The sequence below is a fragment of the Nannospalax galili genome, unplaced genomic scaffold (assembly GCF_000622305.1).
Source record: "Nannospalax galili isolate Female #2095 unplaced genomic scaffold, S.galili_v1.0 scaffold675, whole genome shotgun sequence".
Classification (NCBI taxonomy): Eukaryota; Metazoa; Chordata; class Mammalia; order Rodentia; family Spalacidae; genus Nannospalax; species Nannospalax galili.
In genome coordinates, this window is record NW_008337205.1 from 2,257,566 (window position 1) to 2,280,930 (window position 23,365).

At 49.6% G+C, this 23,365-nt stretch overlaps 1 protein-coding gene across 5 annotated transcripts in view; it reads left to right on the forward strand.

The window, feature by feature from the left end:
- LOC103733520 (TSC22 domain family protein 4) overlaps positions 1-20,721 on the forward strand; it is a 22,999-nt gene extending 2,278 nt beyond the window's left edge. For 4 of the 5 annotated variants that reach the window (XM_029563197.1, XM_029563198.1, XM_008832360.3 and 1 more), the window contains exons 3-5: positions 3,525-3,685; positions 11,141-11,189; positions 11,508-12,202. In XM_029563197.1, coding sequence (XP_029419057.1) covers positions 3,525-3,685; positions 11,141-11,189; positions 11,508-11,717 — 420 coding nt within the window. In that variant the 3' untranslated portion in view covers positions 11,718-12,202. Of the gene's footprint in view, positions 1-3,524; positions 3,686-11,140; positions 11,190-11,507; positions 12,203-15,649; positions 15,968-20,306 lie in introns of those variants that run through there. The other variant, XM_029563199.1, reaches the window with a different exon arrangement.
- Positions 20,722-23,365: the final 2,644 nt, after the last annotated feature.

A 23,365-nucleotide genomic window follows, 5' to 3' on the forward strand; every position in this document is an offset into this window, starting at 1 on the left:
TCTCTCTCTCTGTGGCCTTTAACTTGTTGCCCTTGGCCTTGACTGTTTCCATAAAGCCTGTGACATATGTAGCCTGCTTACTTGAGCATTTACCTCTCTGGCTCCAGGTGATGAGGGTGGAGGCCCCAGCTGGGTGGCTGGCTGGGCCCCCAAGGGGAGGAGCTACCAGGGTTTTGGGGCAGCCATAAAAGGTAGGCATGCCTCTGGATCTTCCCAATTTAACTTGTTGCCCTTGGCCTTGACTGTTTCCATAAAGCCTGTGACATATGTAGCCTGCTTACTTGAGCATTTACCTCTCTGGCTCCAGGTGATGAGGGTGGAGGCCCCAGCTGGGTGGCTGGCTGGGCCCCCAAGGGGAGGAGCTACCAGGGTTTTGGGGCAGCCATAAAAGGTAGGCATGCCTCTGGATCTTCCCAACAGCCACCATCTTCTCCCTCATTGCAGACCAGTTTATCTGAGTTTACTGGGTGGTGGGGTGTGTGTGTGTGTGTGTGTGTGTGTGTGTGTGTGTGTGTGTGTGTGTGTGTGTATGAGGGGGGAGGCACATATTACCCTTAGTCATCTTAGTCCCCTATACAGTGACTTCTCCAAGAGTGATTGCTGGGGTGATCTCACCAACCATGCATGGAGTGGGAAGGAGGTGGGAAACAGGAGGGCAAGAGTTAAATTCTCTGCTCTTTCTGCTTCCGGTTTCCAAAAGAGGAACCAACCCACAAGCCTGGGCTGGGGGCAGGATGCCTGGGTCCCTGGGGTGTGTGGTGTGTGTGTGTGTGTGTGTGTGTGTGTGTGTGTGTGTGTTGGGGGTTGGGTCAGGAGTTAGGGATGGGAGAGTTGGATACTTTTGCCCCAGAGAAGAAAATAACACCTTGGCTGCCAAGGAAGGGCAGGGAGTGTGAGGATGAGGGTTCTGTCCCCTTCCTGGCCATGAGCTCAAACCACAATGTAAAAATATCCTGAACCCAGGCCCTGTTAGAACTGGTCAGGACTGGCTCTCCTACCTTCTGGCCTCAAACTCCCCATCTCATGACCCCCATTTCCCATTTTTCTGGAGTTCTTTCATTTAGCCCCCTGGGCAAGCTGCAGTTGCCTGGTCCCCAGGTTCTTTTAGGGTAAGTTTATTTGTTAATGGCGTGTGTGTGTGTGTGTGTGTGTGTGTGTGTGTGTGTGTGTGTGTAAATGTGTGTGGGCATGCACATGCCACAGTGTGCATGTGGAGGTCAGAGGACAACTTTTGGGAGTTGGTTCTTTTCTTCCACCATGTGGGTCCCAAGGATCAAACTCTGGCTCTTAGGTTTGATGGCAACCTCCTTTATTGGCTGAACCATCTCACCAGCCCTCTGCGTTGTACTTTTAGGCTCACCCTGAGCCTCCTTTAAGTTTGTTAGACCCTGCCTTTCTCCCCACAGTGTCCGCAACCCCCCCCCTTCCTTCCTTCCATCGTGTGCTGATCATTTCCTGTGTGCCTATGACTGTTGCTGTTTCCCTGCCCCAAAGTTTGTCTCCTTCATACAGTCCCATGGCTCTAAAAGAGCCCAGGGGAGGGGGGAGAGATGGCTTAGCAGTTAAGAGCACTGAATGCTATTGCAGAGGACCCGGGTTTGATTCCCAGCACCCACATGGCGGCTATGAACCGTCCTTAACTCCAGTTCCAAGGGAATCCAAAGCCCTCTTCTGACCTCCGCTGCATTGCACGACACGGGTGCACTCACATACATGCAGGCAATATACTCGTACACATAAAATAAAAAAATAAATAAATAAAATATTTTTTAAAAAAAGAGCCCAGGGGAGACTGAAGGGGGGCAAGGGCACCACTGGACCCCTTTCCTGTGCTTTGTCCCTCTAACCACTGTACTCTGCTCTTGACTTTTCCAAGAAGCTGGGGCCTCTCCAGGGGCCTTACTGAGGCCTCTATCCTGTTCCTGTCACCCCCACTCCCAACTCAACTTCACCTGAGGCCCTGAGAAATTTGAGAGAAGAGGTTAGCATGGACCAGGGGGTGTGGAGAACTAGTAGTCTAAGGATTCTTTCATTCTACAAATAGCCACAGAACAAACTTCCCTCCTAGCAGGAGAGACATGATAAATACTTTATTTTCAGATATTAGATACTCTAAAAAAATGTTTTTAAACTGTTGAGTGGATTAGTGAATGGTGGGGAAGTGTCTCCTTAAGGAAGTGACATTTTTGTGGTTATAAGAAGTTATACAATTATGGGGGAGCAGAGGCAGGAGGGTGGCAAGTTCAAGACCAGCCTAGGCTACATAGCAAGTTCCAGGTTAGCTTAGGCTATATAGTGAGAGCTTGTCTCAAAAATTAAAAAAAAGCTCTGTGTGTGTGTGTGTGTGTGTGTGTGTGTGTGTGTGTGTGTGTGTGTGTGTATAACTCAGTTGACAGAGTGCTTTGCCTAGCATGCAGAAAGCCTTGGGTTTACTCTCCAGCATCTCGTAAACCAGGCATGGTGGTACACACCTATAATCCTAGCCTTTGGGAGATAGAGGCAGGAGGATCAGGAGTTTAAGGTCATCTTTGGTTACATAGTCAGTGTGTGGCCAGCCTTGGCTACTTGAGACCCTAGATCAAAAAAGACACTCATGGGCTAGAGAGATAGTTCAGTGGATAAGAGCATATACTGCTCTTCCAGGGGACCTGAATTCAAATCCCAATTCCTAGCACCCATATCAGGTGGCTCACAACTGCCTGTAACTCCAATTCCAGGGAGATCTGAAGTCTCTGGCTTCTGCGGGCATTTGCATTCCTGTGCACATACACATAATTAAAAATAAAAATAAATCTTAAAAAAATCTTAAAAAAAAAAAAAAGACCATGTCTAAATAGAGCAACCTCTAATTAGGAGCCCTGGCTGAGGACATGAAGGGATGCCCTTCTCTGATACTCCAGTTCTTACTATAACACCCCTATACCCCTAGTACCTGCTTACTGTTTATAGCAAGACAGGAATAGGGAAGGGCTTCAGAGATAGGACTCCTGAATCCTTAGAAATCTAGAGGGAGAAAGAACCCAGACAAGGGCAACTGGTAAGGTAGCTACTCTCTCTCTCTCTCTCTCTCTCTCTCTCTCTCTCTCTCTCTCTCTGTGTGTGTGTGTGTGCGTTTGTGTGTCTCTCTCTGTGTCTGTGTCTCTCTCTCTCTGTGTGTCTCTCTCTTTTTCTCTGTCTGTGTCTCTCTCTCTCTCTCTGTATCTCTCTCTCTCTCTCTCTCTCTCCCTCTCTGAATGGAATCCAGGGCCCTTCACATGCTACCCTGTCTCTGTGTGTCTGTCTCTTTTTGTCTGTCTGTCTGTCTCTCTCTCTCATGCTGTAGATGGAACCTGGAGCCTTGTGCATGCTAAGCAAGGCTTCTACCACCAAGCCACATCCCTACCTGCCCCCTCCATTTTATTCTATTTTACCGCAGTGCTATAGATGGAACCCAGGGCTTTGTGTACACTAAGCAAGCACACTGCCATCCAAGCTACGTCCCCAGCCGACACCCCATGTGATGATTACCACCTCTCTGCCTCCAGGTACCCCCACTTGACTCCCGCCCCAACTCCCCAGCCCTCTACTTCGATGCCAGCCTTGTCCACAAGTCTCCAGACCCCTTTGGAGCCGCAGCAGCCCAGAGCCTCAGCCTGGCCCGCTCCATGCTTGCCATCAGTGGTCACTTGGACAGTGATGACGACAGGTAGGTGGGCTCCTTCCGTGTGGTAAGGGACACAAGGGTGACACCCAGTGTCATAGCGGCATGGCTCTGCCTGATGTCCTTCTCCGTAGGTGAACTTGGAGAGGACCTCTTAAAGAGAGACCTGGCCGGGGCATAGCCACTGATGAAGTTGACTTGGGACCCACTCCCTCACTGGGGAGCGAGCTGGGTGGAACTTCTTGGCTTCAGACTTCAGGCAGAGAGTCTTTTAGAGTTTGAAGGGAGTCATTGTTGACAGATTCCAGAGGTCTTGGCAGATTTAGAGATCACTGGGCCGGCCTTAGGAATCCATTGGCAAGTGTGCTAGAGACAAGAATAGAGAAGAGGTGGGGAGACAGCTGGGGCTGTGGCTCAAGGGGGAGAGTGCTCACCTAGCATGCATGAGGCCCTAGGTTCAATCTCTAGAGTTGCATAAACCAGGTGTGGTGGTATATGCCTTGTCATCCCAGTAACTGGGAGGTAGAGGGAGGAGGATCAGGACTCGGAGCCCAGTCTAGACTATGTGAAACTGTTTCAAAAAGAAATGGGAAGAATAGGTAAGTACCTTCCCAACTTCATCGCTCTTTGCTCCAACCAACAACAGGGAAAGGACATTAAAGCCCACCATGGTTGCATAACATCCTTAGAGTCCCACATAGACTACTGTAGGGCAAGCCTGAGATACATAGTAAGACCAAGTTTTTGTTCCTGTTTTTTTAATGTGTATGAGTGTTTTGCCTGCATGTATATAGGTGCACTTGTGCACTGCTCATCAGGCCAGCAGAAGGCATCGGATCCCCTGGAATTGGAGTTATGGATGGTTGTTAGCTACCATGTAGATGCTGGGACCCTAACGTGGGTCCTCTCTGTAAGAGCAACCACTGAGCCAGCACTCCAGCTGTTCTTTTTATTTTATTTTATTTTATTTTATTTGGGGGGGAGGGGTGAGACAAGGTACCACTATATAATACTGGCTGGCCTAGAACTTGCTGTGCAGACCAGGCTAGCTTTAAATTTATAGTCTCTGCCTCCTGATTACTAGGATTTAAAAAGGTGTGGGCTACCACACCTAGCCTGGGCTCAAGATTTCTGGTACTAAGAAAGTATTGCCTGACTGGTGTGGTGGCATGGCACTCACCTATGATCTCACATTCAGAAGGTGGAAGCAGGAGGCTATCTGAAGTTCAAGGCCAGCCTGAGCTACAATGGGAGACCTGGTCTCAAAAAAGGTGGGGGTAGCTCAAGCCTGTAATACAGCATTTAGGAGGCTGAGACATGAGGATCACCATGGATTCAAGGCTAGCCTCAGCTACATAGTAAATTCCAGGACAGCTTGAACTACAGGCCCTGTTTCAAAACAAAACAACCAAAAAAAGTTGTGTGTGGGGAGAGCTGGGGTTGTAGCTCAGTTGGTAGATTTACCTAGCATGTATGAAGCCCTAGATCATAAACATTGCATAAACCAAGGGTGGGGGTGGTACATGTAAATAATCCCAGCACTAGCACTGGGGTGATGGGGTAGGAGGAACAGAAATACAAGGTCATCCTCAGCTACATAGAAAGTGTTAGGGCCAACCTGGGATATGAGACCTTTTTTTTTAAGAGAAGGAGGGAAGAGGAAGGGAAGAAGGAAGGAAGGAATTGATCTAAAGTTCTGTTCCTGCCCTGGGAGAGTATGACCAGCAGGAACAGAGGAGTTGGCCAAAGTCATGGAGTTGGAGCCCTGCTATGCAATGCCTGGCAGAACAGTATTGCTGGTCTTGCCCATTAGGGGCGAATGCCTCATTTGGCTGCAGGATTTTGGGTTTCAACATTCGTAGGAATGTTGGCCAAGTCTGACGCCTAGGCTGCTGGTTTCTTGCAGTGGGCAGGCCGATAGGAGCTGGGGAGAAGGGCTAGCCACCCTCCACTTTTATTGGAGAAGTGGGACTTCCTGTTGGAGGCCCTTGAGGGGAGGGACTTCCTGTCAGGAAGGCCTTGAGGGATGGGACTGCATGAGTTGGGTGAGTGTGTGTGTAGGAGGAATCAGCCGCTCCGTCCCACCTTGTCCCTAGGTGGCGCCACCCCGCTTCCAGGATTGAGGCTTATAGAAAAAGAGGCCAGAGTCACAGGGGAAGCTTGGGGACTCTAAAATGAAAGGAGACAGGGGCAGCCAGGAGCTGGAAGGCAAGGGGCTGGTGCAAGGCAGGACAGGGCAGGGCAAGGCAGGGTGCTTCTGAGCTCCCTCCCAGCTGGCTCTCAGGAATGTATGAGGTGTGAGGTCTGCCAGGGCCAGAGAGTCACCTGCCCCCCTCTGCTGCTATTCTCAGCACTTCCCACCCTTCCCCCTCCTATCTGGGAGGTTCCCTGGCAAGAAAGCTCCATGTCCCTCCTCTACCCTTTTCTCAACCCAGCCTCCAGCTTTCTCTGTCACAGAGAGTTTTGCCCCTTGGGGCCTCCACAGCACCAGCCTTTTGCCTGGTCCCCTCCCTCCCTCTGTCCCACCCCCTCTACACACCCTAGTCTGACCGGTTGGGCTCCCAGTCTCCACTTTGGTCTCCTAGCCTCCAAGGCTCTGGGGTTCTGGCCCAACCCAGCCCCTCATGCCCCACCCTGCTGGACCAGCGGGTTTGGGTTGGGCCACTCTCTCCCCACTAGGAATAGGGTGGGTAGACCCCACTCACCTGTCTGGTGAGTCTCCTGCAGCTAGAAGACCAGGGTCCAAGGGGCATGAGACCCACCTTTTCAGAGGGAGCATAAGCTGTGATGTGAAGTGTTGGGAGTCCAACTGGGGAGCTGGGGATGCCTTACCAGTCCTTCAATTTGGGATGGGAAAAGAGGGTGCCTAGTGAACTCAGATTATATGCTCCTGGTTTCTTTTCTTTTCTTTCTTTTTTTTTTTTTTTTGTGATACCATAGAGGATAGGAGGTGTTTGGTTAGGATGAATGAGTGAATGGATGGATGCCCAGGTAGTGGTTCAAAGCCTTGTAGGAAACCAATCTCAAAGACTTGAGTTAGAAAAGATATATTATCTACTGCCTTTCTTTGGATCCAGCTTTTTTTGTTGTTGTTGTTTGTTTGTTTGTTTGTTTGTTTGAGACAAGGTCTCACTATGTAGCTCTGGCTGACCTGGAACTCTATGCAGACCAGGCTGGCCTCAAACTCACAGAGATCCACCTGCCTCTACTTCCTGAGTGCTGGGACTAAATGTATGTCAACTATGCCTGGTTTAAAAAAAAAAAAAAATTGGCAGGGCAGGGAGGATACTGGTGACTGAACCTAGGGCTCCACACATGCTATGAAAATCTTCTACCACTAAGGTACATACCAAAACCCTTCCCCTTTTTTTTAAGACAGGGTCTCCCTGTAGCCCCAGTTTGCCAGGAACTCACTATGTGGACTATGCTGGCCTCCATCTTAAGAGCTCTAACCTGCCTCTGCATCCTGAGTGCACCACCATGCCCTGACTTTTTTTCTTTTTGTGTGTGTGTGTGTATGAGTGTTTTGTCAGCATGTATGTACCATATGTGTGCATGTCCACAGAGGAGGCCAGAAGTAGATGTCAGATCCCTTGGAACTGGAGTTACAGGCTATTGTTAGCTGCTAGTGGGTATTGGGAACTGAACCCAGGTCCTCTGCGGAAGCAGCAAGTGCTTTTAACCATTTCTGAGCCATTTCTCCAGGCACCCCCCCCCTTTTTTTTTTGCCCTTTTTGAGACAGGGTCTCCCTGTAGCCTCAGCTGGCCTGGAACTCAATATGTAGACCAGGCTGGCCTTGAACTCACAGAGATCCGCCTGCCTTCTGCCTCTGCCTCTGCCTCCCGAGTGTTGGGATTAGAGACGTATGCCACCACACCCATCTGGCCCCTCCCCCCTTTTTCTTTAAAATTTTGTTTTTTGTTTTCTTTGTTTTGTCTGGTCTTTTTGAGACAGGGTCTCCCTGTAGCCCCAGCTGGTCTAGAACTTGCTGTGTAGACGAGAGTGGCCTCAATCTTACAGAGATCTGTCTGCCTCTGCCTCCTGAGTGCTGGAATTAAAGGCATGTGCCCCTACAACTGGCACACCTGGCTTTTTTACTTGGGTTCTGGGGCTCAAACTCAGGTTCTCAAGCTCCTGTGACTTTACCAACTGAGCTATCTCCCCAGTCCCTGCTAACTTAATTTTTTTTCTTTATTTATGTGCGTGTTAGCATGTGTGCCATGGAGGTCAGAGGACATCTTGTGGGAGTCAGTTCCCTCCTTCCACCATGTGTGTTCCAGGGATCAAGCTCAGGTCATCAAGCTTGGTGGGCAAGCGTCTGTACTGGCTGAGCCATCTCTGAGCCATCTTGCTTCTTCTCCCTTGCCCCCTCCCCCCTTATCTTGTGCAATTGTAATAGCAATCCCACAATTCCCCACCTTCCAGAGGAAAGAAAGGAGAGTGGAAAAGATTTTAGAAATATGGCCAAGGTCACTCAGTCAGTCCATGAGCCTGGGTCTCACCTGAAGTCACACTCTCTCCTGTTGGAATGTGTGTGTCCTAAGAGAATAGGAGGTAATAATGGTCCTTACAATGTCCTTTTGCTAAGACAGGAGGCAGGGACAGCTCACCCAAGTGGGGCAAGGAGCCAGCCCCTCCCCCACCACAGATCCAGATCCGGGAGAGAGTGTAGACAGGATTGCTGGATGACATGTTCTTGGCTTCAGGCCCAGCCTCTAAGGGCTCCCAGAGCATATGCAGGGAGGAAGGGTGGCTGCTTTCCCCAGGATCTGAACCTCCTCCACTCTTCCAGATGTCCTGTCTTCCTCTGATCCTCCTGTTGAAACTTGGATTTGACCTTCAAAGGCAAAAAGACTAGGGATGCTGTCACCCCAGAACCCAGGAGTCCTGCGGGGCTGTTGTCTCCAGCTGTGCATGTTGTACACTGAACAACCCCAGTGGGGTTGCCATGCACATTTGAAGTCACAGCCCAAATTAGAAGTCATGACAGTTTTCGGGACCATGGTAATAAGTCACAGGAAAGAGGATATTTTATTCCCATCCACATGAAGTTGCTTAGGGGCTTATGGCACTGGCTGATCCTGTCCCAGATCCTGCCTAAGAACTCCAATGTAATGCTTACAGCCCCTCACTTGGGTGTTATCAAAGGGAAAGCCTGACTAGCCAGAGACCCCGGCCCTTCAAGTGTTAAGGCTAGAATGCCGTAAGGGAAGTGCTTCAAAACCTCCACCGAGTTAGACAAATGCAAGATCGCCATCTATCAGCCAGCAAATGTTTGTTGTGTTAATTTGTGTTATTCCTTTATTTCTGGTGAGAGTAGACAATTTAACTTGGCATCTTGACTCTAAGTGTCTGCCAAGCAGGGTCAACATTTCTATACTTGTGTGTCTGTGCATCTTTGGTGTCTGTATGTACTACACTGAAGGTGTTGGGTTTTTCTGCTCTAACCTAGTCTCTGCCTAGGTGTTGTGGGTTGAAATAGTTTGAAAATTATTTTAACACAGGCTAGGTAACCCTCCATTACTTTTGTAAAATTTGTGTGTGTGTGTGTGTGTGAGAGAGAGAGGGAGAGAGAGGGGGGGGGAGAGGAGTTCATTGGACAACTTGAGAGAGGGGCTCTCTTAAAGAGAGGCTCTCTTCTTTTCCCATGTAGGGTCTGGGGAACAAACTCCGGTCGTCAGGCTTGACAGCAAGTACCTTTACCTCACTAAACCATCTCACACACCCTGGCCTCCCACTCTTAAACATCCCCTCTGTCCTCTTCTTTTGGAAGCCCCAGGTGTCCTTCATCACTAGTATCCTGCTGTCTCTGGCTTGGTCACCTGCTTGGTTGCTCTACCTGTCAGTGCCTCCTGCACCCAGAGCCTGACCAGGAAATGGAAAATTCCCAGCTCCCTTTCTGGCAGCATAGTCTCATGCAAGGGTCACCTTGGACTGAGTACAGGTCCCCCTGTAGGAAGGCAAGTTGTAGCTGACAGCCAGCAGGGGAGGGACTATGAGCCAGAAATATATAAATGGAGCCTAGTGGGGCCCTGACTCTGAGAGGGGACAGGGCTGGAGACCCCTGCTATGCCAGGGGGAGCAGGGGAGAGGCTAGGTGACTAAGGTAAGAACCTGGGGGCCCACCACTGGTGGTGAAAGAAGGGGCTTTGGAGAGGGAGCAAGGCAAGAAGACCCTAGCAAGCCCTGGGTAACCTCAGGGGCTTGAGGGAAAACCAGACTCTGGGACCAAACTGGTACTAACCAGGAGCTTGAGCCCTGGGGCATTTGAGCCAGGTCTGAGTCTCCCTCTGGTGGCCACTTAACAAACTGCAGCCAGACCTGCTCCATACAGCTCACTGATCACTCCCCTCCTAATTCTCTTTAAAAAGTCCCTGCTCGCCTCTCCACCGCCCACTTGCAGCCTCATCTTCCTGCTTCCCTTTAACTTTTGGCTCCCTCCAAGAACCCACACCCAGGACTCGGATCTCATATGAGTTGTCTTTGATTTACAGGGCTTCTAGCATGGCTGTTTCTGTTGCCATGGTAACCATTCCTAGTTCGCTCTTCGATGTAGGAAGTGGGAGACCCTCAGGCCCAGGCCCCAAGAGCACTTAGGATGTGTATGTTTTGTGTCTGGGGGTGTGTGCTCATAAATACGTCTATGATCCCTTCTCCCTATGTCTGTTCCCTTTCTAGAAACTAAGAGAGGCCAAGGTTAGCCCAGAGTGGGCAAGTAGGGAGGCGTAGGTAGGGACAGTCTTCCTAGGGCCTCACCTTCAAGCCCCTCCCCATGCCAGCCCCCTTGTCCCATAGTTGTTCCTCCATCCCACAGCCACCAGCTGACTTCGCCGCCCCCTCCCCTCTAATCTGGGATTGGTGCCAGGGTGAGCAGGGGACGCTGGCACAGACCATGTGTGTCTGGGAATTCCCGCCCACTCTGGAGCCAAGGGAGGGGGTCCCCGTGTCCCTGAGGAGCCAATAGCAGCTGCGCCTTGCTCTGAGGCAGGGCGGGGTGTATATCTCAGGCCAGCACCCCAGTAGGCCCTGTCTCCTCTCTGCCTGCCTGGTACCCGCAGGACTCCACTCTGCCCAGGGGGGCTCTGAGCCCCCCAGGCATTCCCTTTGATACAGCCCTCTCCCTATTGGGGAGGAGGAGGCACTGACCACTCTTGCCTCTGGGATGTCCCAGCCAGGGGTCTCTGTCAAGTCCTTGGTATCATCTTACGAGACGCGAGTGGTGGGGATGGCACCAGGGCCACCCCGAAAAAGGGGCTGTGTGTCTTCCCCATGCTCTCCACGGGGGACATCCCCCATCCGTGGGGCGCCTGGACCTCCTCCCCACCGGGGCTTAGGGGGGCCTGGGCAGCAACCATCCCGCTGGGGGATGGACAAAAGCCTCCTTCCTCTGATTCTCTACTGTCACAGGTACAGGGGAGGGGCACCTGGGAAGGCAGCAACACAGCTGCCCCAACTTGGGGCTCCTCCTCCTGCTCACTTTCCTCCCTGTGTCTCTCCAGTGGTTCCGGGAGCCTGGTTGGCATTGACAACAAGATCGAACAAGCCATGGTAAGAAGATGTCTTGGTCTCAGGAGGCCCCTTATAGCCCCTCTGTCCATCTCTCCCATTACTCAGGAGTACAAACTCCAGTCCCTTGTTCACCCCTGCCTCAACCCTTGACTTCCTTTAACCCTTGTGTCTGTGAGTCCTGCCCCTCATCCTTGCCACCTGCCCTCTCCCGGGGCCTCCTTTCTCTGTGCCATGTTCCCCCTTTCCTTTGGGCACAGGGGAGCACTCTTTCATGGCACTGGGGCAAGGGGATGCGGTTGGTGATGACCTAGGATTCCTGACACTTTGTCTGTTCCCGGGGTTCTCCCCACCCCCAAGGACTTGGTGAAGTCCCACCTCATGTTTGCTGTGCGAGAAGAGGTAGAGATACTAAAAGAGCAGATCCGAGACCTGGCAGAGAGGAATGCTGCGCTGGAGCAGGAGAATGGATTGCTACGTGCCCTGGCCAGCCCAGAGCAGCTGGCCCAGCTGCCATCCTCAGGGCTCCCACGGCTTGGGCCCCCAGCACCCAACGGGCCCTCCGTCTGAGCCTCTTTTCCCTCACAATGTGCCTTTGGGGGCTGCCCCTGCTGCTAGGTGTTGTGCCAGCTGCCTGCCCCCTCTTCCTATGTAGCTTTAATGCCCACCCTGAAGCCCCCAATCCCTAGGGATGGGAGTCAAAGGCTCAGTATTGGCCTATCCCTTCCCACCTGGCCTCCCCATACCCCAGGCCTCGATGGATGAGGGGGAGCTCAGGAGGGAGTGTTTATTTGGAGCTCCTCATTCATGAGAGAACTTAGTTCCCCTCTTCCCTAGGTATCAGTGTTCTGGGGAGCCCCCCCCCCCAGCAGTAGATGGTTTGGGAATATTTGGAGGTTCCCTGGCAGATTCCCTACCCCAACCTCATTCCCTCCAAGTGCCCCCTTCCCTCTGCCCAGGGCGGGGGTGCCTATATGGACAGTATCTTCAACTTCTGGGATTCAGGTTGTTATTAAAATAATAATTATAATTTTAAAAGTCTGAAGAAACTTGAATGTAGAGGTTGGTGTGTTGTTGCTTGTGTCCAGGCCTGCGTGGGTACCCTCCTAGTTTCTCTGAAGATCCCTGGTCTAACACACTGGCGAATTGGTTGACAGTGGTACAGAAATGGGTCCTGTCCCAGGGAAGGCCAGATAGGCCAGGCAGAGGAGAGGTGGGGGGCGGTGTCTGCCCACGTGCTGGTGGTTGAAGGTGGGAGGAACAATGAAGTCTTTGGTGAGAGTGAGGATCCACCCCCAGCTTCCCAGCGTGTCCCCTCTGCCTGCTGGATCCGGGTGGCTGCTTGGAGGCGGGGCAGGGAGCCTTGAATGGGTCCCTTGTCTCAAGACTGGGTGTGGGCCAGACTCCTTGGGCACATGTTGCCCTTGCCAGGCCTGGCAGGCCGCTGTGGCTTCCACCCCACCCCCAGCTGCCTGAGGACTTGGGCCCAGTGGGTGAACAGGCTCCTCCCTGTTAGCCTGGGCTGTTATCCCAGGGAGAAAGTAGTAGCCAAGGAGAAGGACCCCATCTAGTGGGGATTAGGGTGACAGCAGTTAGAGCCTCGGAGTTTGTTCCTTCTCTGGTGACTAGAGAACTCTGAAGTCCTTGGCAGCCAACTGGATTGGGCTCTTTACCTTTTGGGGGCAGGGCCTGATGATTGAGACCAGGTTTCATGTAGCTCAGCCTGGCTTTCAACTTGCTAAATAGTTGACAATCATGAACTCCTGATTGCCCTGCCTCTACCTCCTAAGTGCTAGGATTACAGATGTGTGTGTTTCCACCATGCCCAGCTTGGGGCTGTATACCTTCTAGCCTAGCAAGCGCTCTACCGCTGAGCTAAATTCCCAACCCTGTTTGTTTGGTTTTTTTTTTTAATCTTTTTGGGTCTCTCTGTAGCCCCAGGTGGTCTGGAATTCACTATGGAGATCAGGCTGGCCTTGATCTCACAGAGTTCCATCTGCCTCTGCCTCCTGAGCGCTGGGATTAAAGGTGTGCACCACCGTGCCTGGCCCCTTCCTCTTTGTGGTTTTCTGTGTGTTTGTGTGTCTGTATTCCTGTGTGTCTGTGTTCCTGTGTGTGTGTGTGTGTGTGTGTGTGTGTGTGTGTATGTGTGCGTGAATGTCTGTGCCATGGTCTGTATGTGGAGGTCAGAGGACAACCTTGGGTGCTGGTACTTATTTTTCACTTGTTTGAGACAATGTGTCTTGCTTACTCTGTGTTGCCACGCTAGCTGGCCTGTAAACTTCTGGAGAACTGGGATTACAAATATGTGTGCTACTACTTTTGGTTTTTACATGGGTCATGGTCATAGTCTTCTATGACAGCACTTTACCCACCGAGACATCTCCTCAGTCCTGTTCTTTTGTTTTCGTTTTTTGAGACAGAGTCTTGTGTAGCCAAGGTTGGCCTTGAATTTACTGTCTAACCAAGGCTGGCTTTGATGTGTGTGTGTGTGTGTGTGTGTGTGTGTGTGTGTGTGTGTGTGTGTGTGTATGTGTGTGTGTGTGTGTGTACATGCACATGTGTGCACATACATGATTGTGGAGCCCAGAGATTGACACTGGGTGTCTTCTGCAATCACTCTCCACAGTATTTTTTGAGACAGGGTCTCTCACTGAACCTGGAGCTCACTGATTAATCTAGACTGGCTGGCCAGCAAACCCCAGGGATCTTCCTGTCTTTGCCTCCATGCTGCTAGTTGTTACAGGTATGTATAACACCACACCTGGCCTTTTTACATGGGTTCTAAGGATCTAAACTCAGGTCTTCATGCTTGTTTGGCAAGTACTTTACTGACTGAGCCATTTCCCCAACTTGTGGAGGCTGGCTTTGAACACCTGATCCTCCTGCCTCCATCTCCCAAGTGCTGGGATTGCCCACTACCATGCCTAGCTCAACTTCATTTTTTGTGAAAAAATTTTCAATTTATTTTTGTTTTTTGAGACAGAGTCTCACTATGTAGCCCTGGCTGGCCTGGAACTCCCTATGTAGATGAGGCTGGCCTCAATCTCACAGAGATCCACCTGCTTCTGCCTCCCAAGTGCTAGGGTTAAAGGCCACCATACCCAGCTGATTTTATGACTCTTGCCTTCACTAACCAGAACACCTACCTTGAAGTGATGTTATGATTACCTGGCAAAATCCACAGACAGTGCCTAACCCACCAAGGCACTTGATCAATATTCATTTCCTTATCTTGGATACAGGGTTAGAAGAACCAAGGCTGTCAATGATTGGTTCTAAAGTCTTAGAAGGGCCTTGGGGGGTTGGGGCCAGGCAGCTCTCACAATGATCTAGAACATTCCCTCACTCTAAGTTCTCATCCACTTTGACTCCTCTCCCTGTCCCAGGGAGGGGAGGAAGGGCCTGACATAAGTCACTGGGGGGCACACCCCATTTGGATTTCTTATTTCTTCCTTCAAAACTGTACTTGAAGCTCTTCAGTACCCACAAATCTCCTCCTAGTGGTAGCCACTGGCTGACAGCCTTTCCCCGTCAACACCCCAAATGCTGGCTCTGCCCCATCCTTTGGGCTTGTGGCCTCTGGAAAGATGACTGTAGTCACAAGGTTTTTGAAATGGGTTGGGGGAGTTTGGCAAAAGATGAGCAACTGGGTGAGTTTTACAACGATGTTCATATGATGATGGGATGGGAGTTCTGGTCCATGACCTCTAGACCATGATAACCCTCACCATGATGTCCCACCTTCTTGGCCTCTTGTGGTTTAACAAGTCAGGGCAGGAAGTGGGGGCTTGGGAGGGCTAGAGAGGAGTTTAGGGGAAGAGTGGGAAAGCCACCCCCAACTTCCTTGCCTTTACTGTGGTCTCTCCTCTGTCCTCTGCCTTGTTTCTTTTTTTAATTTTTGTTTTGTTTTGTTTTGTTTTTTAGCTGAGGACCGAACTCAGGGCCTTGCACTTGCTAGGCAAGCACTCTACCACTGAGCTAAATCCCCAACCCCTCTTTTTTTTTTAATTAAAAAAATATTTACTACTTTTTATGTGTATGAGTGTTTTGCCTGCATATGTGTAAGTGCACTCATGTCTTGCAATGCCTGTGGAGGCCAGAAGAGGGCATCAGAGCCCCTGGGACTGGAGTTGTATGGATGGTGGTCAGTCATCATGCGGGTGTTTGGGAACTGAACCTGGTCCTCTGCAAGAGCAGCCTATGCTCTTAACTGCTGAGCCATCTCTCCAGTCCTTGTCTTATTTCTTTATTATTATTATTGCTATTGTTGTAATTGTGTGTGTATATGTGTGTGTGTGTGTGTGTGTGTGTGTGTGTGTGTGATGTGTGCAGGCACACAGGTACCATGGCACAAGTATGAAGGTCAGAGAACAATTTTTAGGAATCAGTTCTCTCTTTTCCATCCTGGGATCCAGGCATCAAACTCAGCTTATCAGAGTTTCACAGCAAGCTCCTTTACCTGCTGAGCCATTTTGCCCACCCTATGTCTTTTCTCTTAGGTCCTGTTCTGGAGATGTGAAAAGAAGCTAGTCATCCCAGAACATGCCAAGAAACAGCCATTGAAGGGAGCAGAGAAGACCTCCATGAACTTTGACACTGTAAAGTTGGTCAAGCCTCACAAGGAGTCTGAGGTCTCTGACCTGGATGAATGCCCTGGGGTACCTGAACCGTGCATGTTGACCATTGTCAAGGAAAGGCCTGCTGCACTGCCCCATGAGAATCGCTCCCTGCTGCAGCTGTCCCGAACAGTCTTCCAGTCAGTTTCCATGATGATGCTCTCCACACTGCAGTCTGGCTGGAGATTGTGTAGGTGGAAGGTTAGTGCCTCCCCATCCTTCCCAAATTCCAGTGACTTTCTCACTCCATCTGTCCCTCACCACTGTTTTTTGAGATTGGGTCTTGTGTAGCCCAGGCTTGCCTTGAACTTGCTATGTAGCTGAGGATAGCCTTAAATTCATTTAAAAAATTATTTATTTTTATTATTTTTATTATGTGCCTGTGTGTGTCTGTATGTGCATATAAGCACCTGAGTACAGTGCCTGCAGAGGCCAGAGAGGGCATCAGATTCCCTGGAGTTATAGGTGGTTGTTAGCTGCCACGTTGGGTGCTGGGACACAAACCTGGGTCCTCTTCAAGAGCAGCTAGTGCTCTTAACCACTGGAACTCACTATGTAGATCAGGCTGGTCTCAAACTCATAGAGATCTACCTGCCTCTGCCTCCCTAGTGCTGGGATTAAAGGTGTATACCACTATGCCCAGTTATTTTTTTTAATTTTATTTATTATTTTTATTTTATATGTATAAGTGTTTTGCCTGCGTGTAAGTGCACCTGTGCATGCAATGCCCACAAAGGTCAGAAGAGGGTGTCGTATCCCCTGGAACCAAGTCTTGGTCTTCTACGAAGGAACCAGTGCTCTTAACCACTGAGCCATCTCTCTAGCCCCTTGAATTCCCTTTAAAAAATCTCTCTTTCTCTCTCTCTGCTCATGTGATTGTGTACAGCCGTACATGTGCCGCAGCATGCATGTAGAAACCAGAGGACAACCTTGGGTGTTGGTCCTCACCTTTCCAACTCATTTTTTTTCAGTTTTATTTTTATTATTATTTATGTGTGCATATCTCTGTGTATACCACATGTGTGTGGGTGCCCACAGAGGCCAGAAGAAGGTGTCTGATCCCCTGCAGCTGGAGTTCTAGGCAGATGAGAACCATTCAACATGGATGCCGGGAACCAAACGCCAGTTTTCTGCAAGAGCAGCAGGTGCTCTTAACCACTGAGCCATCGCTCCAGCCTCTCCCCCTTGTTTTGAGATAGGGTTTCTTGTTGGTTACTGTTGTGTGTAACAGGCTAGCTGGCCTGAGGGCTTCTGAAGATTCTTTTGTCCCCTCCTCCCATTTCTCTGTAGGAATACTGGGATTACAGTCAAGTGTACTATGGTGCCTGTTTTTTGTTTTTGGTTTTTTTTTTTTTTTTTTTTTTTTTTTTTTTTTTTTTTCTTTTTGAAGCAAGGTCTCCCTATAGCCCCAGCTCTCCTGGAACTCACTATGTAGACCAGGCTGGCCTTGAACTCAGAGAGATCCGCCTGCTTCTGCCTCTCAAGTGCTGGGACTAGAGGCATGCGCCACCATGCCTGACCGGTGCCTGGCTTTTTAACACAGGTTCTGGGGATCAAAGTCAGGTCCTCATGTTTGCATGGCAAGTACTCTACCAACTAGCCACCTCTCCAACCTGGGCCTTGAATTCCTGATCCTTCTGTCTCCATTTGGTCACTACTGGCATTATAGGCATGGACTGCCACATGTAGTTTAGACTGTGCTGGGGATGGAACTCAGGGCTTCATGCATGCTAGGCAAGTGTTCTACCAACTGAGCTACATCCCTACCTCCCTCCAGCCCCTTGTTAAGTCATTTCCAACACCGCTTCTCTTTCTAGGCACTTTGAAGACAATGCTGACCAAGGTTTATCAGACCAGGGTGGCCACAGACAGGATAATAGGCTTTGTTGGCTTTGTATCCTGAAGGGAGTAACATGGAAAGTAGAAAGGCCATGGGTACCAAGGGAGGACATCTCATTCAGACCTGAGCAAGGGGCGTTAAGGTTGCCATCATAGACAGAGAGAGGGAAATGGAGACCTCAAGGAATTTTCTTGGCTTGGTGAGGCCTAGTTAAGGAGAGGAGGAAGGAGTGGGAGGGCTGTTCCAGGAAGAGAGAAGAGCAACTCTGTGTGTGTGTGTGTGTGTGTGTGCGTGCGTGCGTGCGTGCGTGCGTGCGTGCGTGCGTGCGTGTTTGTGTGTGTGTGGTGTGGCCAAGTGTTCCTGGAGTCAGGTACCTACTTGTATAAGGAAGGATGGATGGCCAAGTTGTAGAATTTGAATTTGCCCTAAGAGTATTAAGAGCCTTGAAGACATTTGAGCAGGAATGACAATCCAGGGTCATAAGTAGTCCAAACTTGCTGTGTAGCTGAGAATGACCTTAAGCTCCTGATCCTCTTGGCTCTACTTGCTAAGTGCTGGGATTACAGGCATGCAACACCATTACTGGTTTATACAGTGCTGGAGATTGAACCTAGGGCTTCATGCATGTTAGGCAAACACTTTACCAACTGAGCCACATTCACAGCCCCTATATACCAGTGAAATGCAGAATGTGTGAGTGGTTTAGTGGTGGCCAGAGACAGGGTGGGACAGGTTCTAAAAGGACAACATTAACTGCTCAGTGAGCTTGCCTAGTATGTATGAAGCCCCAGATTCAATCCTCAGTACTGCCAGGAAAAAAAAAAAGGAATCCCACTGATTTGAGAGCAATTTCACATTAAAAGGACAACATTAGCAATCCTTATGATAATCTTGACTGTGGATGTTGGATATACAACCTTGAATGTATGTAAGTGTACTCATGCATGCAGTGCCCACAGAAACCGGAAGAGGGCACCAAAAATCCTGGAACTAGAGTTATAGATGGTTGTTAGCCACCATGTAGGTACTGGGAACTGAACCCCAGTCCTCTGCAAGAGCAGCCAGTGCTCTTAACTGCTGAGCCATCTCTCCATTCCCAGTTATAGTAGGTTTTTAACCTTTTTTTTTAAGTTTGCATACAAAAATAGTGGGTTTCATTATGACATTTTTCCACACATATACATCATTGAACTTTGCTTGTAGTTTGCTGTCACTACTTTCTCATTTGTGGTGTAGCAATGTTGTTGCTCTATCCGTGTCTGCACAGGTGCTTTCACCTATGTATGTGCTCATGTGGAGGCCAGAGATCGGCTTTGAGTATCTTTCTCTATCACTCTCCACCTTATTTACTTATTATTTATTTACATTTATTTATTTATTGAGGCAGCATATTTATTTATTTATTTATTTATTTATTTATTTATTTATTGAGGCAGCATCTGTCCCTGAACCTGGAGCTTGCTGTTTCTGCCAGACTGGCTGGTCAAAGAGCCTCCTGGGATCCACCTGTCTCCACCCCTCTGGCACGGGGGTTACAGACATGCACTGCAATGCTCAACTTTATACATGGGTGCGGGGGATCCGAACTCAGGTCCTCATGCCTGCACATCCAGCACTTTACCCACTGAGCTGTCTTCTTAGCTCCTATGTTTTGCAAAATTTTCTTACTAAGAGAAGCTAAGTGAAGAGTCTACAAAGTTGTTATTATTATAACTTTTTACAACTGCATGTCAGTCTACAGTTACCCAATTTAGAAAAGAAAAAACGGGGCTGGTGGCTCACACCTGTAATCCCAGCACTTGGGTGGGTGGAGGCAGAAGGAGTGCTTCAAGTTTGCAGTCAGGCTAGGCTATACAGTGAGTTTCAGGCTAGCATGGACTAACAGTGTGAGACTCTGTCCCAAAAAACAAACAAGAAAACAAACAAAACAGAAGGAAGGAAGGGAAGAAAGAGAAAGAAAAGAGAAAATGAGGATGGATTGATAGTTCATACCTATAATCCCAGCAATCAGAGGCTGAGGCAGGAAGATTATGAGTTCAAAGCCAGTTTGGGCAGTATAGTGAGGCTGTGTATCAAAAACCAACGTAGGGGGCTGGGCGTGGTGGCACATGCTTTTAATACCAGCACTTGGGAGGCAGAGGCAGATAGATCTTTGGGAGTTTAAGGCCAGCCTGGTGTAAACAGTAAGTTCTAAGCCAGCCAGGGCTACATAGTGAGACCCTGACTCAAAAAACCAAAACCTAAAAAAAGAAGAGCGATAAAATCAAACAAAACCAACATAGGCTGGGGAAGTAGCTCAGCTGGTAGAGTGCTTGTCTAGCATACTTGAAGTCTGGGTTCCTTCCCTAGAATCAAATAAACCAGGCCTAGTGGTATACATTTGTAATCTCAGCACTTGGGAGATGGAGGCTGGAGGATCAGGAATTCAAGACCATCCTCGGCTAGGCCAGCCTGAGTTCCTATCTCTAAATGACAGAGAAAGAGGGAGAAGGAGAGGGAGAGGGGGAGGAGGAGAAGAAGAGACAGAGAGACAGGAGAGAATATGTACTATTAGGTTAAACATGCCAATAGGAAAGATTACCACCTAACACATAGGCTGAGATGGTGCCCTAGCCCATCTGATGGAGGAAGTGGATCTTGTTGTTTATCTGCAAGTCATTCCACCCACTGTTGACATCTACATGTCTCTTTCTCTTATAGTCCTCTATGAGTTCTGCCTCAATTTCCTCCCAGCTGAGGAGCCAGTCAGCCTTGGCATCGCCAGAGGCTGAGATGCTGCGAGAGGTCTACCTGGTGCTCTGGGTCATCCGGAAACAACTAAGAGAGCTGGCCCGCAGGCAGGAGAGGCGCAGACACTGCCGCATGCGCTCCCACACTTCCTGCCACTCAGACCCAGTGCAGGGCCTCAAACAGGATGCCCGAAGTCCCCTCTAGGCAGGGGAACCCCAGATCCTCAGAAAGCCCCCACCTCACTCTTAAGGAAGGTTCACGGGAGGGGTTCAGGGGTATCAGGCAAGAGTTGCTGGTGAGGAGACGTTTTATCCTCTTGTCACCTCTCATCGGAAGCCCAAGACTGGGCCTGCGGTCAAACAGACTCCCCTTCACTGTGTTTATTTAATTTGTAAAAATATTATTCAAATATCAAGAAATAAATATCGAATATTTCTGAGTTAATGTAGGGTGTGCTTGTGAATAGGAGAGGCAGTAAGGGGAGCTTGGGTGGTGTAGGGGAAACATGCACTGAGTTGGGGGCCCAGCTGTGTATAAGGGTAACCCTTGGATCTGTGTGCAGACATTAGAGATAGGCAGGTTTGGGCCTTGCATCTCTATATGCTTCTAGGAGCTGAATTGCCTCTGGATCCTTTTCCTGACCAGTAACCATAGCAACAACATCCATTTATGGAGTAACAGTTATGCCCACTGGGGAGCCCTGACTTCTCTTCCACAAGATAGGTTGGTTTGGGAGACTCCTGCCTTACAGTCAAGAACTCACTGGAAGCTTCCTATTCCTGAGTCCACATTATCCTGCCTGTCTGGTTTGCTTGACTTCCTGTGGGCTTGACCTTTGAGATGTGATTTTTGAGACACGGTCTTATATAGTCCAGGCTTGCCTCCAACTTTCTATGTAGTTGAGGATGATCTGTAACTTCCGATCTTCCTGCCTGTACCTCCCATGTGCTAGGATTACAGGCATGAGTCATCACACCTGGTTTAATGGGATGCTGGGTATTGAACTCAAGGCTTTGTGTATGCTAGAATGCTTATCACTCTACCAACTGAGCTACATCATCAGCTACTCTCTTTAAAATTTTTAGTGTGTGTGTGTGTGTGTGTGTGTGTGTGCATGCATGCCACATCACACACGTGGTCAAGGTATACCCTACAAGAATCATTTCTATTTTTCTATCATGCGAGACCCTGGAATTGAACTCAGGTCATTTGGCTTGGCAGCAAGTGTCTTTACCCACTGAGTCATCTCGCTGGCCCTTCCCCTGCCACCCATCTTTTTTTCAGACAATGTTTTATGTAATCCAGGCTGGACTCAAACTCAATATGCAGCTAAGCATGACCTTGAACTCCTGATCTTCCCACCTCCCCCTCCCATGTGCTGTGATGATGGGGATGTGACACCATGCCTGGCTCAGAGATTGTAATTCTGAGGATGCCTGCTGTTGAGGTTGCAGACTTGTCTTCTGGTTAGAAATTTTGGTCCGGCTGCTTGTGCCCTACCAGAGGAGCTTTGGGCAATGATACTTACCGGGGCTGTCTGGATGCCCTGTGGGCTCTGAGCAAGGGCGGGGGAGAGGCTGTCAGGTAGAGCTGAGAAGGGCCAAGTAGAGGCTGTGCCTAATTAACTGGGATGAGGCGTGTCCTGAGGGTGTGGTAATTTGGAGGGCGGTTGTGTGTAGAGGGGCAACAAGAGGGCGATCCTGGAGCTACACGTTTTCTCTCTAGCTTAGTTTTCCTCTACTTGATTGAGGAAGTTGTGGAGGTGGCTCCCCAAGGAAGTGCAGGGATATTTCACTGGATGGAAGCATTCGTGAATTTGAGGGTTCAGAATGCTTGGGGTTGGCAGCAAGGATTAAGGCTTGAAAGCAGCAGATTCCTGGGGCAGGACAAAGGGGAGTAGACATAGGGGAGGAGAGGAGGAGAGCGAAGGAACGAGAGGGGAGAGGTGGAAGGGGAAGAAAGGAGAGGGGAAGGTATTGATAGCAATGCTGGAGGGTGCTCAAGGAAGTTATGGGCTGGGCAAGTAGCTCAGTTGGGTAGGTTGAGTGCTTCCCTAGCATTCACAAAGCCCTGGGTTCGGCTCCCCAGCACCCCATCATAAACTGGGAAGATTGACACACACCTGTAATCCCAGCACTGGGGAGGTGGAGGCTGGAGAATCAGAAATTCAAGGTCATCCTCAGCTACATAGTAAGTTCAAGACCACCCGTTCTCAAAGAAAAAGGGGGCTGGGCTGGGAGGGATGGCTTAATTGGTAAAATTGGTAAAGTCCTTGCCACACAGGCATAAAGAACTGAGTTTGGATCCCCAGCACCCACATAAAAAGCCAGACACAACAGCAGGCACATAGGCCAGCCAGTCTACCTGAATGGGTGAGCTCCAGGTACACCCAGAGACCCTTTATCAAAAAGTAAGGTGGAGGCCGGGTGTGATGGTGCACACCTTTAATCCCAGCACTCCGGAGGCAGAGGCAGGCGGATCTCTGTGAGTTCAAGACCAGCCTGATCTACATAGTGAGTTCCTGGCCAGTTGGGGCTACAGGGAGACCCTGTCTCAAAAAGACCAAAACTAAAAAAAATAAATAAATGGAGGACAAATGAGATGGCTCAGTGGGTAAAGGCACCTGTCACAGAGCCTGACAACCTGATCTCAATCTTCAGGACCCTCATATTGGAGGAGAGAATTGATTCCCATAAGTTGTCCTCTGAACCTCCAACCTCCATACATGGGCTATGGCAAGCCAACACACACACACACACACAAACTTAAAAAAATTAAGTGGAGAACAATTAAGGAAGACATTATCCACTATCTTCACCATACACACAATACATACCTGCACACACACACAAGTTACTTGTGAGTTGTATTTTGGGCTTAGCACAGCAAGGGAGCAATAAAGATCAGTGGCAGGGCTGGCTGGATAGAAGCAATCAACTCATTAAGGCTGTATCCCTGTAGGAGTGCTGGGGATCAAATCCAAGGCTTCATGCATGCTAGGCAAGCACTTCACTTCTGAGCTATAACCC